The following is a 13,334-nucleotide window of genomic DNA, read 5'->3' on the forward strand; positions in this document are numbered from 1 at the left end:
CATGATCTTGAACTCCCTGATGTCCCTTTTAGCCAAGGTGATTTCTTCTAGGCTTTGAGAGAAGCTAAATCTGTGAGTATCTAATAATAACTTACAGGGCTTTTTGTTGAAATGTTTCCTTTCTTTCAGGTTGGAGACATCGTAGAAGTGAAAGCAGATGAGACCTTCCCCTGTGACTTGATATTTTTGGCCTCAAGTAGTGTTGATGGGACCTGTTACGTCACTACAGCGAGCCTGGATGGCGAGTCGAATTTCAAGGTGATGGGGATGGCTGGGTGGCGTGCAGGACTGGTGCTCTGGTGTGCTGGGGCAGCTGTGGCTGAAGCTAGTGCCTGTATGGGGTGTGTGTGTGAGAGAGAGAGAGTGAGATTAACTGGAAGATGCTCCCGTGTAACCTGTCCCCACGGCTGTGTGGCTATATTTAACATTTCCTCCCTCCGTCTGCTCATCAGTGAGTCAGCACTGAAGTGCTCTGTGGATTGTTTATTTTTCTTTTTTTTTTTTAAACAGCTATTCTTGCTGGCGCTGCTCCAAGTTGATTCCATCGTTATCAAAACAAACACCAATAAAAAACCAATATCAATAAATAATAATATGACTTTGCCACATTACCGTCCATCCTGGGCAATGTCTTACTGCTCCCTGCTCCTATTGCATGTCACGAAGTCTGGTGCGTAGGTAATGCAGCAACCACAGCTGCTTCAGCGTATAGCTCCCTTTTCAGTACCTGCCAGCACTTCTCTTACTTAAATGAGCTATTTCAGTGACATCTGGGGCTTTCTTGAGGCACTGTGTGTTGAGTCGTATGATTTGGGGAATTTTTCACCAGGGAGAAAAAAAGCCCCTTTGTTTTTTGTTTTTTGGAGGTGAGGGTGGGAAGGGGATTTTTATATATATATTTTTTTGCTTTCCCCTTTACTGAACCAAGAAGTGAAATTAGATATTATTCTTGCTAAAGATTAATCTCTTCTTTAGTGTGTTTTCTTCCTTTATTTTTTTCCCCTTCTCCAAGGGAAAGAAGCAATGACAAAAAGAGAATTACATTTGTCATAAGACATGAAAATTTGTTTTCACTTGTGTTTGATAAATATTTATACAGATATTAGCAACTGCAGTAGTAAGAGTGGAAGTTACTTTAAAATTTCATGATACGTTGTGGCACACTCTGAAGTCAGTGGGAATTACCAGTGTTGATCTGACTGTGTGGGGTTTGCAGCTCATATCTTTATTGGCGGCTGTTAATTGGTACTGAAAAGTTTATGTAGGAGCTGGTGCAGCATTGACGTACCAGAGTGGTTATACTAGTAAGAGCTTTGAAGTGGCATGAGGCTAAAAATAGATATCCATATTAAATGGGCAGTTGCTTAGTAGTGTCAGGTGCATTATATGCATGAGTTAATGTAACTTTTTCAGTCTTGGCTTTTACTAACTTGACTCTTTAAGTGGAATGCTAAATTTCTATATTAAGCACTATATTTTTACTGGTTTGTGGATTCCTGTAGGTAAAGGGCAGCTATCCTGAGTTTCTTGACAAGGTGAAGATGGAAAATGAATTAAAAGGTGCTGGGAGGGAATAGAAAAGCAAATGCTGTTTGGGGAAATATATCTAACATTAGGAATGAGGCTGTGCTGCAAAACTAGGGTAAGCGAAGCACACCCAGGTAGTCATAAAACCTCCTCTGAACTAATAGCTGCTGCCTGCCACGTTGTATGTTTTTCTGGTGTGTATTAGGCTGTGCATATGGGAAGGATGCCTTGTTACGTGAAACTGGGGCAGGGTTATAAAATGGGTTGTGGCAGGGCTCTGTCTTTGAAGCAAGAAGCTTCTGCCATATGTTATCTGAGAGAGCATGTGTTGTCCAAATAGGCTAAGGGACCGTGGATGTGAGGATTGAGGAATTGATTAGGAGGCTGTATCGCTCAGTAATTGCACAGTGTCCATGGTGACAGGAGCGTTGGATGCAAAACTCCGCACAGGGGCATGATTTGATATTGGGCATTGTATGAACAGTTCTGAATGGTTTCACAGAAGCTGCGATTTATAGCAGAGGTGTGGGTGTGCTTTCAGTATGAAAGCCCAGGCAGGTTCCCAAACAGGCATTAAGGTGGGCATCTATAACGTCACGGCTACGTATATAGCATGGCAGCTCCTCCTGCAATGCACGATGAGAGGAATACAAAGGCAATGAGCTGAGGAAGCTTTTTAATGACTTTGTTTATGAAGACGGATTAAGGCAGCCTGTCGTACAGCCTGCAGTGGTTTGGAGCTGCCAGCAGCTCCTATAAATAGCGCTCGCAGGCAGCGAGCTGATCCTCCACGGGCTTCCCAGCTAATTGCGAGCGACGAACCTTCGCAGTGCCTAGAAACAGCTTTGAGCCTGCCGATGCTGGGGCTGGCCTCTCATTACCTCTGGTGTCCTGAGGGCACCTGCATCCCCCTGGGGAGATGCAGAGATGCTGAGTGCAGGCCCTCCTGCAGCCTGAGCTGCATTGCTGGGGCTGCTGCTGAAAAGTGTGTGCTTCTCTTGCCAGACTCACTACGCGGTGCGGGATACCACCGTGCTCTGTACGGATGAAGCCATAGATGCCCTCACAGCCACGATTGAGTGTGAACAGCCGCAGCCAGACCTCTACAAGTGAGTGTGGGCATCCTCGCTGCTCCTCCTAGCCTGCTACCAAAGCCTCAACCACTTCTGTAAATAAAAGTTAAAGCTCAATAAAGCGAGGGGTGTTTTCTTGTCAGAAAATGACAGGTTTCTGGAGGCAGCAATGAGCTATGGGGCTTCTTCTGGATGAGGGTGGCAAAGTCAACGCTGGGTTGCTTCAGGTCTCAGTTCCTTTGCAGCAAAGCCTCTCCGATGAAACACTCATCATGGTATAATGAGTTATATTTTTGTCAGCTCAGCTCTAGTAGTGGTGCATGCACCTATTTTTAGGCCAGCGTACCTTCCAAGTAAAATGCATTCCAGGATTAAGCTGTCTTGGTGGTTAAATCCTTTGAAGGAGGCTTGCTGCCATGTGTTTTATGCTGTGAGTGAGATGAGCTGGGGGTGCCCAGGCACAGTCAGTTCCTGCTGTGCTGGGGATGGTAGTGGGGAGGCACCCGGGGTGGTGGGCTGTGGTTTGTCCCTTCTGAAGCCTTGACCTCTCAGGTGCATGAATTACCATGTTCCCGTCTCCTGATGATGACATTTCAGTGTGTTTGTAGTGGCTCTTTTTAATGTTCATATGTTTGTATTTCAAGTTCCTCATGTACTTTTTAATTGCAGATTTGTTGGAAGAATTATTATCTACAGAAGTAACCAAGAGCCCATAGCCAGGTTAGTCTTGCAGCTGTCTCCCCCCTCAAAGATATGAGGCATTTACCCCAGATTTCAAGGATCTGAACTCCTGTTGCCATCACTAGTGAATGTCTTGTTTCTCTTTAGCTGTTCCAAATATCCCCTTTATTAAAGGAGACCTGTGATTAATCCCTCTGCTTGCTTGCTTCTGCCACCTGGTGACTCATGTGAGCCCACCTAGGGACTGGGGAAGCTTTCTGTAACTGTGAGGGAGAGCTGTAGACAGTCTCCAAGTGACAGCCCGTCAAGCCCCCAGGGAATGGCCCAGGACACAGGGGGGAGCTTTCCAGCATGAGTGCTCATGTGCTGGAAGAAAACCCACGATGCTCCTTAGCCACTGTAGTCCTGCCAGCAGCCTCCTAAAGAAAGAGAAGCAGCAGGTGGTCATGGGTGGGACGTTCAAAGAGAAATAGAAACAGGAGTGGTAGCAAAATAAGCTCTCTTTGGTGCTATTGATAGGCTTTGCTCAAATTGATAGATTTTCTAAGATTTTAAAAACTGTTTTTTTTTTTTTTATATAATTACTAGAATGTGTTACATGTGAATGTTTTGTACTTGTTCCTCCAAAACTTCACTGAGAACACACTGTTAAATTTGGGACTCTGAGCACCAAGGATGGTCTACATAAGGTGAAATGGAAATAAAAGTACATACGTGGAAAAATAAGGAAAGTCTAATTTAACATACAAATCAAGTGATCACCTCTAAAAAAATCATGAGTTTAGCTTAATAGTTTATTTTTGTGTTTAAACAGCAAAGAAGTTTGAATGTTTTTTTAGTGATGTGCTGTTATAACTTCTTTTTATGTTTAGGTCTTTGGGTCCTGAAAACTTGTTGCTGAAAGGTGCTACCCTCAAAAATACCAAGAAGATCTATGGTGAACATTTTTTTTTGTCATAGTTCTGATGAACATCTTCATTTGTCATTATCACTATATCTAGAAAGAGAAAATACTTACCTGCAGCCTGTCTGCCAGGGTTCTACAGTTGCATTTATATGCCAGCTGCTTGAAAAGCTTCTAGGGTAAAATCTGGAGGTGCTGGTTCTATCTGCAGTGCTGCCATGCTATGCAGGTTGTGTTAATAAAGCAAGCTTTTCTTCATGCCTGAGTTACAAAGAAAAGGGACTTGTTTCCAAATCCTTTGCCAAACACTTTTGCTAGAATCACAGTCCTAGACATCAGTAATTTAGAATGAAGGCTGGTAGGGAAGACTGATATTTTTTCTAACTGTGTGTGACCCTTGGGCTGCTGGTCAGTGCTCAGGGATATGTGCAATTAACATTACTTAGCAGCCACTGAGCTTTCTGCAGTTGAGCAGCCCTTGGGTAATGCTGATTTCTTGAACTGGGAGTCAGGTTCCCATGTACACGCTGATGCCTCCGACGGCTCAGTGAAAGCTGGGTCCCTTCTGGCTTGTGAGTCCCTGATGAGCTCTGCTTTAATCCTCTGTAGGTGTGGCAGTCTATACTGGTATGGAAACAAAAATGGCTTTGAACTACCAAGGGAAATCTCAGAAACGCTCTGCTGTAGAAAAGTGAGTATTTATAGTAGGCAAAAATTGGTATAAGCTGTTGGGTTTTGTCATGGATGACTTGCACAAAAATAATCCCCTAATCTGCTGCTTTTTGTTTCAGATGCTCTCTGATTTTCCATGCAATCTGTGGATTTCATTAAACATATCTTTCAAGGAGCTGCATCATTTAGTAGCTTTTTTATTTAAAAAAAAAAAAAAAAAAAAAAAAGAAGAAATGTTAAAATGTATGAATTGACCCTGAGTATCAGCACTGTCAAAAGCACTTGTTCTGCAATTCCCTTCTTAAGATTAAGGAAGTTCTGTTCCTGCTTATTTGCATGATTTTCTTTATAAAAATAGTTGCAAGAATTCTAAAAAGAAACCTATTTTTCAGATCTATCAACGCTTTCCTGATAGTGTATTTGTGCATCCTATTGAGCAAAGCTACTGTGTGCACGACTCTGAAATATGTCTGGCAGAGTAATCCATTTAATGATGAGCCTTGGTACAATGAAAAGACTAAAAAAGAGAGAGAGACGTTCAAGGTAAATGGATTTGTGTTTCAGCACCTCCTCCAGCTTTATTTATTCTGACAGTTTTATTTAATCTGATCATGTCTGCTGCCAACCCTGTGATGCCTGTTTGCTCTTCGGAAGTGCTGCCACTTACTGCGGTCTCTCTGTTTGTGTTTGTCTCCTGTCTCAGTTACTACCTGCATCTCTCATACTTGTGCACTGCAGTGCTTGCATGGAGCGGGGCACAGTGATGCTTGTAGCAAGGCTTGCTGCTAACCCTGCTTGTGCACTGGCATCCCCATCACCCTGGGGACAAGTGAATACATGCAGGCTACTGGCAGCAGGCGGATAACATCATTTCCACCATGCAGAGACATTATATAAATGCAGCAGCTGATTTAACCTGGATCCTTATTTGAACTTGAGCTATCTTTCAGCTTTGAGTAGATAAATTGAGGCCACGTCAGCCAGGTTTTTAAACTTGCTGAGACACAGGCAGCCAAGCCTGAAGGAGTGAGTGGGAGTGGGTGGAAGTCATCTGATTCAGTTGATTGTTGAGTAGGACTTCAGACATGTCACTGAATTGGTTGTACCCTTGACATAGCTTGACTGGTCTCAAAGCACTTGCTCCTGATATCTGAGATGAGAATCAGTCTGTAACAGTATGTTCTGAAAAGGAATATATACCTGAATAAAATGGAGATTTGGTCACCTTGAAACAGTAAGATGTGTTCTTCTATTATACCCTCATATAGCTGTAGAAGGCAGCAAGATTTTCTACATCGAAGGAAAATAGAATTTGGCCATACCTTAACTGCACTCAGTTATTTTCAGGATTTTTTTGTCTATTTAACCTTTAAGGAAATGCTGTCTAAAACCTCAGATTTGTTGTTGTAAACTGTCTCATCCCTGAGCTATGCACGGACTGTATCTTCCTCTTGTCTCTCCATTGCAGGTGTTGCGGATGTTCACAGACTTCTTATCATTTATGGTCCTCTTCAATTTTATTATCCCAGTCTCCATGTATGTTACAGTAGAGATGCAGAAGTTCCTGGGTTCCTTCTTCATCTCTTGGGACAAGGAAATGTACGATGAAGAAATAAAAGAGGGAGCGTTGGTGAACACCTCGGACCTGAATGAAGAGCTTGGACAGGTCAGAACGAGCTCTGTTAGCATCTGCTATGAGGAACATCATCTGTGTTGGCAGGGGAGCAGCTGGCATGGGGAGGAGGGCCACAAGGGTCCACTTCTGCTACCAGCATGCACACCATACACCATCCCGTCCTACCATGGTGGGGCTGTGGTGGTCTTTGTGCATCTCTTTGCTTCACTGGTTGTGCATTGCTTACTCTCTCCAACTTGATGGTTCTCCCCACCACAGCTATTACGATGTTGCATTAAAAAAAAAAAAAAAAGATATACAAAGCATTTGGAAAGTTGACCTAAGTTGAGCATTGCAGTGTTGTTCCATTACTTCTTATCAGTGCACCTTAAACAGAAATTAAAAGCCTTGCTGTATTTAATTAAGGCAGAAGAAAATCACAGGCAGGAAGAAAATTGATTGCAGTTTTTATTCCAACACCACAATTCTTGATAGCTCTGAAAAACAATTCGTGGGCCACTGCCACTGGAGCTTGTAACATTTTCCCTAATAAGAAACCTTGTTGTGGCAGTTACTGGCTGTCCCAGCAGGGCAGAGCTTCAGCCAGTCTGGTGACACTTTCCATTTAACATGATTCTACTCGCTGCATGAAATGGATAAGGTTATAAATAGTGTATGAAGGAGTAGGAATTGGGTCACGCCAATTGTTTCCATACTGGGGAAAATCAGGCACAGTACTCTGCATGTCAGGGTGGTTTGCTTTCTCCGCTTCAATTAAAAATGAAAAATCCTCTGTGTCTTCAAGGATTAACAGAAATGACTGCCCAGTCATCTCTCTGGGCATGTAATGTACATGCAACCAGGCTGCTGCAGGCCTTGCTGGAGCAGTTAGAGAGCTTCTGGCTTCTCTCTCTTATCTGTGTCAGGAGAGGCTGAGTGTAGGGTATGTACAGTGCCTCCTGCTTTTTATTTTGCTTAAAAAAAAAATCAGTTTGGAGTAGCAATTACCTGCCTCATATACAGCACCAAAATGGAAGTCCCCCAAAGGAGGCAGCAGACCTGCAGCAGCAGCTGTATAAGCACTGGGAGCTGCAGCAAAGTAGCCAATAAAGAGGATGAGGGAAAATTTAAGTCTTCAGGAGCTGCCACTTGTTTAATGGATGGGAAAACAAGGGAGGATGGAAACAGTAAAACCATACACTGGTGTAACCCCCATGCAGCACCTGCATGTTTTTGGATGCCAGGTCAGGAAAGCAGCAAAGTACTCTTCAGAATTGGTCCAGATGTATCAAAATGCCCCAACCTTTCCATCTGTGGGGCTGCTTCCCTGGTGAGGCTTTGGTGCAGCAGTGGAGGCAGGGAGTACAGCGAGGTGGGGGTCCCCTTGCTTCTAGGTGGAGTTCGTCTTCACAGACAAAACAGGAACCCTGACGGAGAACAGCATGGAGTTCATCGAGTGCTGCATAGACGGGCACAAGTACAAAGACTGCATTTCAGAGGTTGATGGCTTCTCCCAGACCGATGGGCCCCTCAAATACTATGGCAAAGCAGAAAAGGTAAGAAATCAGCTTGTTGGTTAATACTGGGGTTTTGTTGGCAGCTCCTGGCTGAATAAATGTGATCTATTACTGCTGACGTTTCAGGGGTGGGGGATATTTTTGGTTTTAAAATACAAACATGCAACAATGGTAAGCAGCTGCTTTGAGTTGGACTGGGTGCGTGGCATGAAGCTGGTAATGAGCCCTTTCTCCATCCTGCCTAGAGCCGAGAAGAGCTGTTCCTGCGAGCCTTGTGCCTGTGCCACACCGTTCAAATCAAGGAAGCAGACCAGGTGGATGGGCTGATAGGACATCCCGAATGCAAACACACCTACATCTCCTCTTCCCCAGATGAAATCGCTTTGGTGAAAGGCGCAGAAAAGTAAGAATGTGAAGGTGTTTTTTTTCCTCCTCTGGGAAGCCACATGAGTATTTGAGTTGGAAAGAGCTCTCCAAAAAAGCAGAAGTCTACAAAGGGTCTTTGCTGAGCAACTTTTCAGGAGGCCAAAGTTTACATTCACTGCTGAGAGCAGCCCCTAAAGCATGGCATTGCAGCCAGTTTGCTTCCTTTCTGTGCAGTGGCAAAATAATAAGATGGGCTACTTTTTGTGAAATGTGTGTTTCAATCCTTAGAAGATGTTGTTGTCAGCCCTGAGTTTTAGACTGAGGCTACTGCATATGTGTACTAGCTTGTGGATGGTAAATCTGCTAGAGACCCAGGGGACCGCGTCCGGAGCCTCTTGGCATCTGTGCACTGAAGTGTCTAGCTCGCTGGGTTACAGGAGTGGTGACAAAATGTCACAGCTGGCTCTGCAAGGAGCAAGCAAACGTCTGGCCAGGCTTTCTAGCTTGGGCTTGATAACTTTGTCTCTCCTCTGCAGTACAGAAAGTGAAATGAGAACGCAGTTAACGATTAATTTGTGCCAACGGGTGCTCTCACTGTTGTTCTGTCCTCTTGTTTATTGACAGGTATGGTTTCACTTTTCTAGGACTTGAAAATGATTTCATGAAAATACGAAACCAAAAGAATGAAACTGAAATGTAAGTGCCGTGGGGTCTGCCAAGTAATATTGCTGCTGGTAATTGAATGGATTCTGCTCAGCACCGGCTCCCATGTGGGTTAATTAACTTCAGTCAATGTGGCAAGCCGGGCAAGGTCAAAACTGCTCAGCAAGGGTTGTAAGACCAGCTACCGACCTGCACAGACACTGCTCCTTCTTGAAAAGTGCAGGCTGAGAGGCTTGCTTGCAAAAACCTGCTGTCGGCTCTACAGAAGCCTTCATTCAGGTCCCTTGAGTGTGTCCAGTCCCTTGCGTGTCTCCTTCCCCAGTGCCTGCCACCACAGGTGGCTCACCAGATTTGAGATTGGTTGCCAGCATTAAGGATAGCAGCTGGACCTCCAAGCAGGGCATGGCTTAAGCTGTGTGACAAGGCTTCTTGTTTCCCCTCCCAAACTCAAAATAATTAGGTTTTATGCTTCGGTAACAGTTACTGTGATATCTGCAAGTATGTGAGCAACTGAGAGTGAATTACCTAATCCCAGTGCTCCCCTACAACTCGCCCCCACAATCAAAATTCACTTCTTATTCTGGGGAGTTGGCACTGAGTTGTCTTAAATCTCACTTTCATTTTTATTTATTTATTTATTTTTTTAATTTTAAGGTACCAGCTTCTCCATATATTGAACTTTGATCCTGTCCGTCGCCGTATGAGTGTCATTGTGAGGACCATCACAGGTACAGTTAAAAGGCATTTCTAGACTCGTGGACATGTGTGCACCTGTGCACAAATATAAAACCCATCCCCTTCATTCTTTTCTGAATGTGTGTAACAGCGCACTGTAACCCAGCGAGTCTAAGCTCTTAGGTTCTCTGGACTGGTCTAGACACATTAATTCTGTTACTAGGTCTGGCTTGGGATAATGTTGATTTCCTTCATAGGAGATGCTTGGAGCCAGCTGCAGATTAGGGGAGGGGACACGGACAGGGACCTTGTTTTTGCTTGCCTTGCCCCGACTTGGTGATATAATTACAGGAGGAGGTCTGAGACCTTCACCTGAGTGGGATGGGTTTTCATGGGGTTAGCAGACAAAAATTCAAGGTTTATCCTTCTTAAATTTCAGTCCTGTAAGTTCTAGGACATGGGCTTTGTCCCATCCCCACAAAGGTTTCTGAGGCTTCTAAATAGGGAGAAATAAACTGCTTTGTCCAGCCTTCTGCAGAAAGTTTTCTCCGGGCAGGTAGTGACATCGTGTAGTTCACCCAGAGGTCAAAGAAGGTTTTGTACAGGTGTCACGCCACTTTTAGTAGTCAGCCAGGCTTCTAGCAGTTCCTTCTTTAGTCCTGACAGAATTCTTCCTCTGCGTTGTTAGCTGGCTATTGAAGCCAGTGTCTGTTAAGTCTTTCTATGGCTTTTGAATGTGATAAACTATTTATAACTCTGCTTTTAGGAAAGCTACTTCTCTTCTGTAAAGGAGCAGATTCCTCTATTTTTCCAAGGGTGCAGCAAGAAGAAATTCAACAAACTAAAGTACATGTGGACCGCAATGCTATGGTAAGCACGCAGATGGAACTTGGCTGGCTCCTGGGGTCAGGAAAGCCTTATGCCAAAAATAGGGTTGTGACCTTGCTTTGGAGGGAAGTATTGAAAATCTGAGTGCCACTTCTTATTGTTTTGAAGCCTGGCTTCTTTCCTTTTTTGTTTCTTTGACTTCCATGTTTATTTGACTTTTGATATACTTATATGGGCTCGATTGCAGTTGTGTCCAAGCATCTCCAAAGCAAGTTAAAAATAGAAAATAACAATAGCAGACTTTTTTTTCTCTGGTGGGAGAAGTCTTTCAATCACTTGTGATTTGTATGCAAAGGTGGAAGAGGAGCATTTCCTGGGAGGCCTCTTTGGCAGAGGTGGTCGCACGTGGGAGCATGTCCCTTCCTTGGTCCTGGATGTGGGGACACTTGATTCCCACTTGCTGTGTTAGGTGCAGGATATCTGCTCTGTCTGCTGCGTTACGTGCATGTGAATGTACTCTGATGTGAGGAAGCTCCTGTATAAACATAGACAAATTGGTTTTCTGTCTTAAGCTAACAAAGCATCATTGCCGTCAGGTTCAGTACTCACTGAAAGTACTAACAGTGGGGAAAAGTACTGAGCCTAATGTGGGGAGCTTCAGAAAATACGTTTTTAGGGCATTTGTCCACTTTTTTTTTTTCCCCTCCTGCAAGGATGGCTACCGAACACTTTGTGTGGCATTCAAAGAACTGACTCAGAAGGAGTATGATAAAATAGACCGACAGCTTAATGAAGCGAAGATGGCTCTGCAGGACAGAGAAGAAAAGATGGCAAAGGTTTTTGAAGACACAGAAGCAGACATGCACTTGATTGGAGCAACTGCTGTAGAAGACAGGTAAAGAGCACACAGACCAGGCACTGTTAGGCACTGTGGTACCCACGGTTTCTCCATGACTTTGTGTTGTGGTGCACCCACGATCTCTCACGTGAGCTGCAGTGAGGTTCCTGTGCAGCCTGGGATGGCTTTACCTGTGGTTACAGGACAGCCTGAGAGCCATGGGAATTAAAACCCAGAACAGTCTGTGATTGCTGAGCAGCGAGGCAGACGTTGGAAGTGTCCAGGGCAATTACTCTGTGGCACAACCCATTACACACTGCCCTAGTTGCTAAAATTGGCTAGTGTAGAAGTTAGGATTTATTAATGAAACCACAGAAGTACTTGCACTTCCAGAAAGTGAATGAATGCACGCAGTGTTAATTTGCATATCAAAACAAATTGAGTATAATGCAGTGAATTTTGGCTGCACTTTAAAGATTGGGATTGCCGAGTTCTAATCCTTATTCCTGTGGCAGTAGTCTGATTACCATGGGGACAATCAATTAACTTCTCTCTATCTTATGTTTCCTACCTGTAAAATAAGGATACCTGGGGTGAGGGGGCTGAGGCAGTGTGGATTAAGTGGCAATGTAGGCTAAGCCTCTTTACACCCATGGAGTGTTGTATCTCAGGAACATATTTCTGAGGCTCCTGCCTGCCTGGGGCTTGCTGGAAAGGGCTTCACAGCCTCCTCTGAAGGTCTTGTTTGCTCTGCCGTCATGTTTTCTCAATTTACACCTAGTGGAGAGCTGCTCCAAGCTCTTTCTGCTTCTCTCTGAAAGTGTGAGATGTTTTTCACCGATGGTGCTTTTGCACGCTGGGTTGTGCACTAGCAGCTTTGAAGGTGGGTGCTTGTGGTCCGTCAGCACGCAGCTGTGGCTGATCCTCTCACCAGGTGGCCAGGACGTGGCCAGTGCTGAGAGTCCAGCTCTGTGACCTGGCCAGGGATCTCACTGGGGGCTCTCTGGCATGCTACCAGCAGTACGGAGCTGCCCAGCGTCTGCCTTGCCTCCGAAGCAAATCTGATCAGTCACATTTCCTCTCCGTGTTCAGACTGCAAGAACAGTCAGCAGAGACAATTGAAGCTCTGCATGCTGCTGGCATGAAGGTGTGGGTGCTGACGGGAGACAAGATGGAAACGGCCAAGTCCACCTGCTACGCCTGCAGGCTCTTCCAGACCAGCACCGAGCTGCTGGAGCTGACGGTGAAAACAGTGGGGGAGAGCGAGAGAAAGGAGGACCGGCTCCATGAGCTACTGTTGGAGTACCACAAAAAGCTGATTCAGGATGTTCCCAAACACCGGGGTGGCCTGAAGAGGTGAGTGATGAGGAGGACCCAGCCTGCACGCATTTGGATTATAGTACTGGGCACGGATGCAAACCTGATAGAGAAATTACAGCATGTTGTGGCACTGGGGATGCACTACTGGCACACGCTGCTGCTGGCTCCTTTGCGTTGTTCATTGTCTCTAGTATTAGTTGGTTTTGAACCTAATTATGCAGTTCCCTTACTGAAGGGTGTGTATTAAATCCAAGCTTTTTAAGATTGCTAAGACCACCCCCCAAAAGGGTTGGGGAAAAGATTAATACAAGAGCAATTCCTTTTCCACAAAGATGTTGTAAGCAGCTAGGTTGACTTCTTAAAGTGTAACTTTTTTCCCATAACACAAATCTGTTCCTCATTGTGCTCTAGAAGCTGGACGTTGAGTCAAGACTATGGACTGATTATAGATGGCTCAACGCTGTCGCTGATACTCAATCCTTCACAGGATTCCAGTTCTAGTAATTACAAAAACATATTTCTACAAATCTGCTTGAAGTGTACTGCAGTTCTCTGCTGCCGAATGGCTCCATTGCAGAAAGCACAGGTATTTACTTTTTTTTTTAACCAACTGAAGCTGTTGTGAAGTGATATGACATGCCCTTAATCCGTTAGC

At 44.6% G+C, this 13,334-nt stretch overlaps 1 protein-coding gene across 7 annotated transcripts in view; it reads left to right on the forward strand.

Moving 5' to 3' along the window:
- Nucleotides 1-13,334, forward strand: part of ATP11C (ATPase phospholipid transporting 11C (ATP11C blood group)) — a 59,360-nt gene that overhangs the window by 26,769 nt on the left and 19,257 nt on the right. For all 7 annotated transcript variants that reach the window (XM_084534085.1, XM_084534083.1, XM_084534086.1 and 4 more), the window contains exons 6-20: nucleotides 130-258; nucleotides 2,533-2,636; nucleotides 3,270-3,320; nucleotides 4,154-4,218; nucleotides 4,795-4,876; nucleotides 5,250-5,400; nucleotides 6,326-6,523; nucleotides 7,867-8,028; nucleotides 8,235-8,392; nucleotides 8,980-9,051; nucleotides 9,673-9,746; nucleotides 10,460-10,563; nucleotides 11,235-11,416; nucleotides 12,452-12,715; nucleotides 13,091-13,265. In XM_084534085.1, the coding sequence (XP_084390211.1) occupies nucleotides 130-258; nucleotides 2,533-2,636; nucleotides 3,270-3,320; nucleotides 4,154-4,218; nucleotides 4,795-4,876; nucleotides 5,250-5,400; nucleotides 6,326-6,523; nucleotides 7,867-8,028; nucleotides 8,235-8,392; nucleotides 8,980-9,051; nucleotides 9,673-9,746; nucleotides 10,460-10,563; nucleotides 11,235-11,416; nucleotides 12,452-12,715; nucleotides 13,091-13,265 (1,971 nt within the window). The remainder of the gene's footprint in view (nucleotides 1-129; nucleotides 259-2,532; nucleotides 2,637-3,269; nucleotides 3,321-4,153; nucleotides 4,219-4,794; nucleotides 4,877-5,249; nucleotides 5,401-6,325; nucleotides 6,524-7,866; nucleotides 8,029-8,234; nucleotides 8,393-8,979; nucleotides 9,052-9,672; nucleotides 9,747-10,459; nucleotides 10,564-11,234; nucleotides 11,417-12,451; nucleotides 12,716-13,090; nucleotides 13,266-13,334) is intronic.

The sequence above is a fragment of the Aythya ferina genome, assembly GCF_964211825.1.
Source record: "Aythya ferina genome assembly, chromosome: 13".
Lineage (NCBI taxonomy): Eukaryota > Metazoa > Chordata > Aves > Anseriformes > Anatidae > Aythya > Aythya ferina.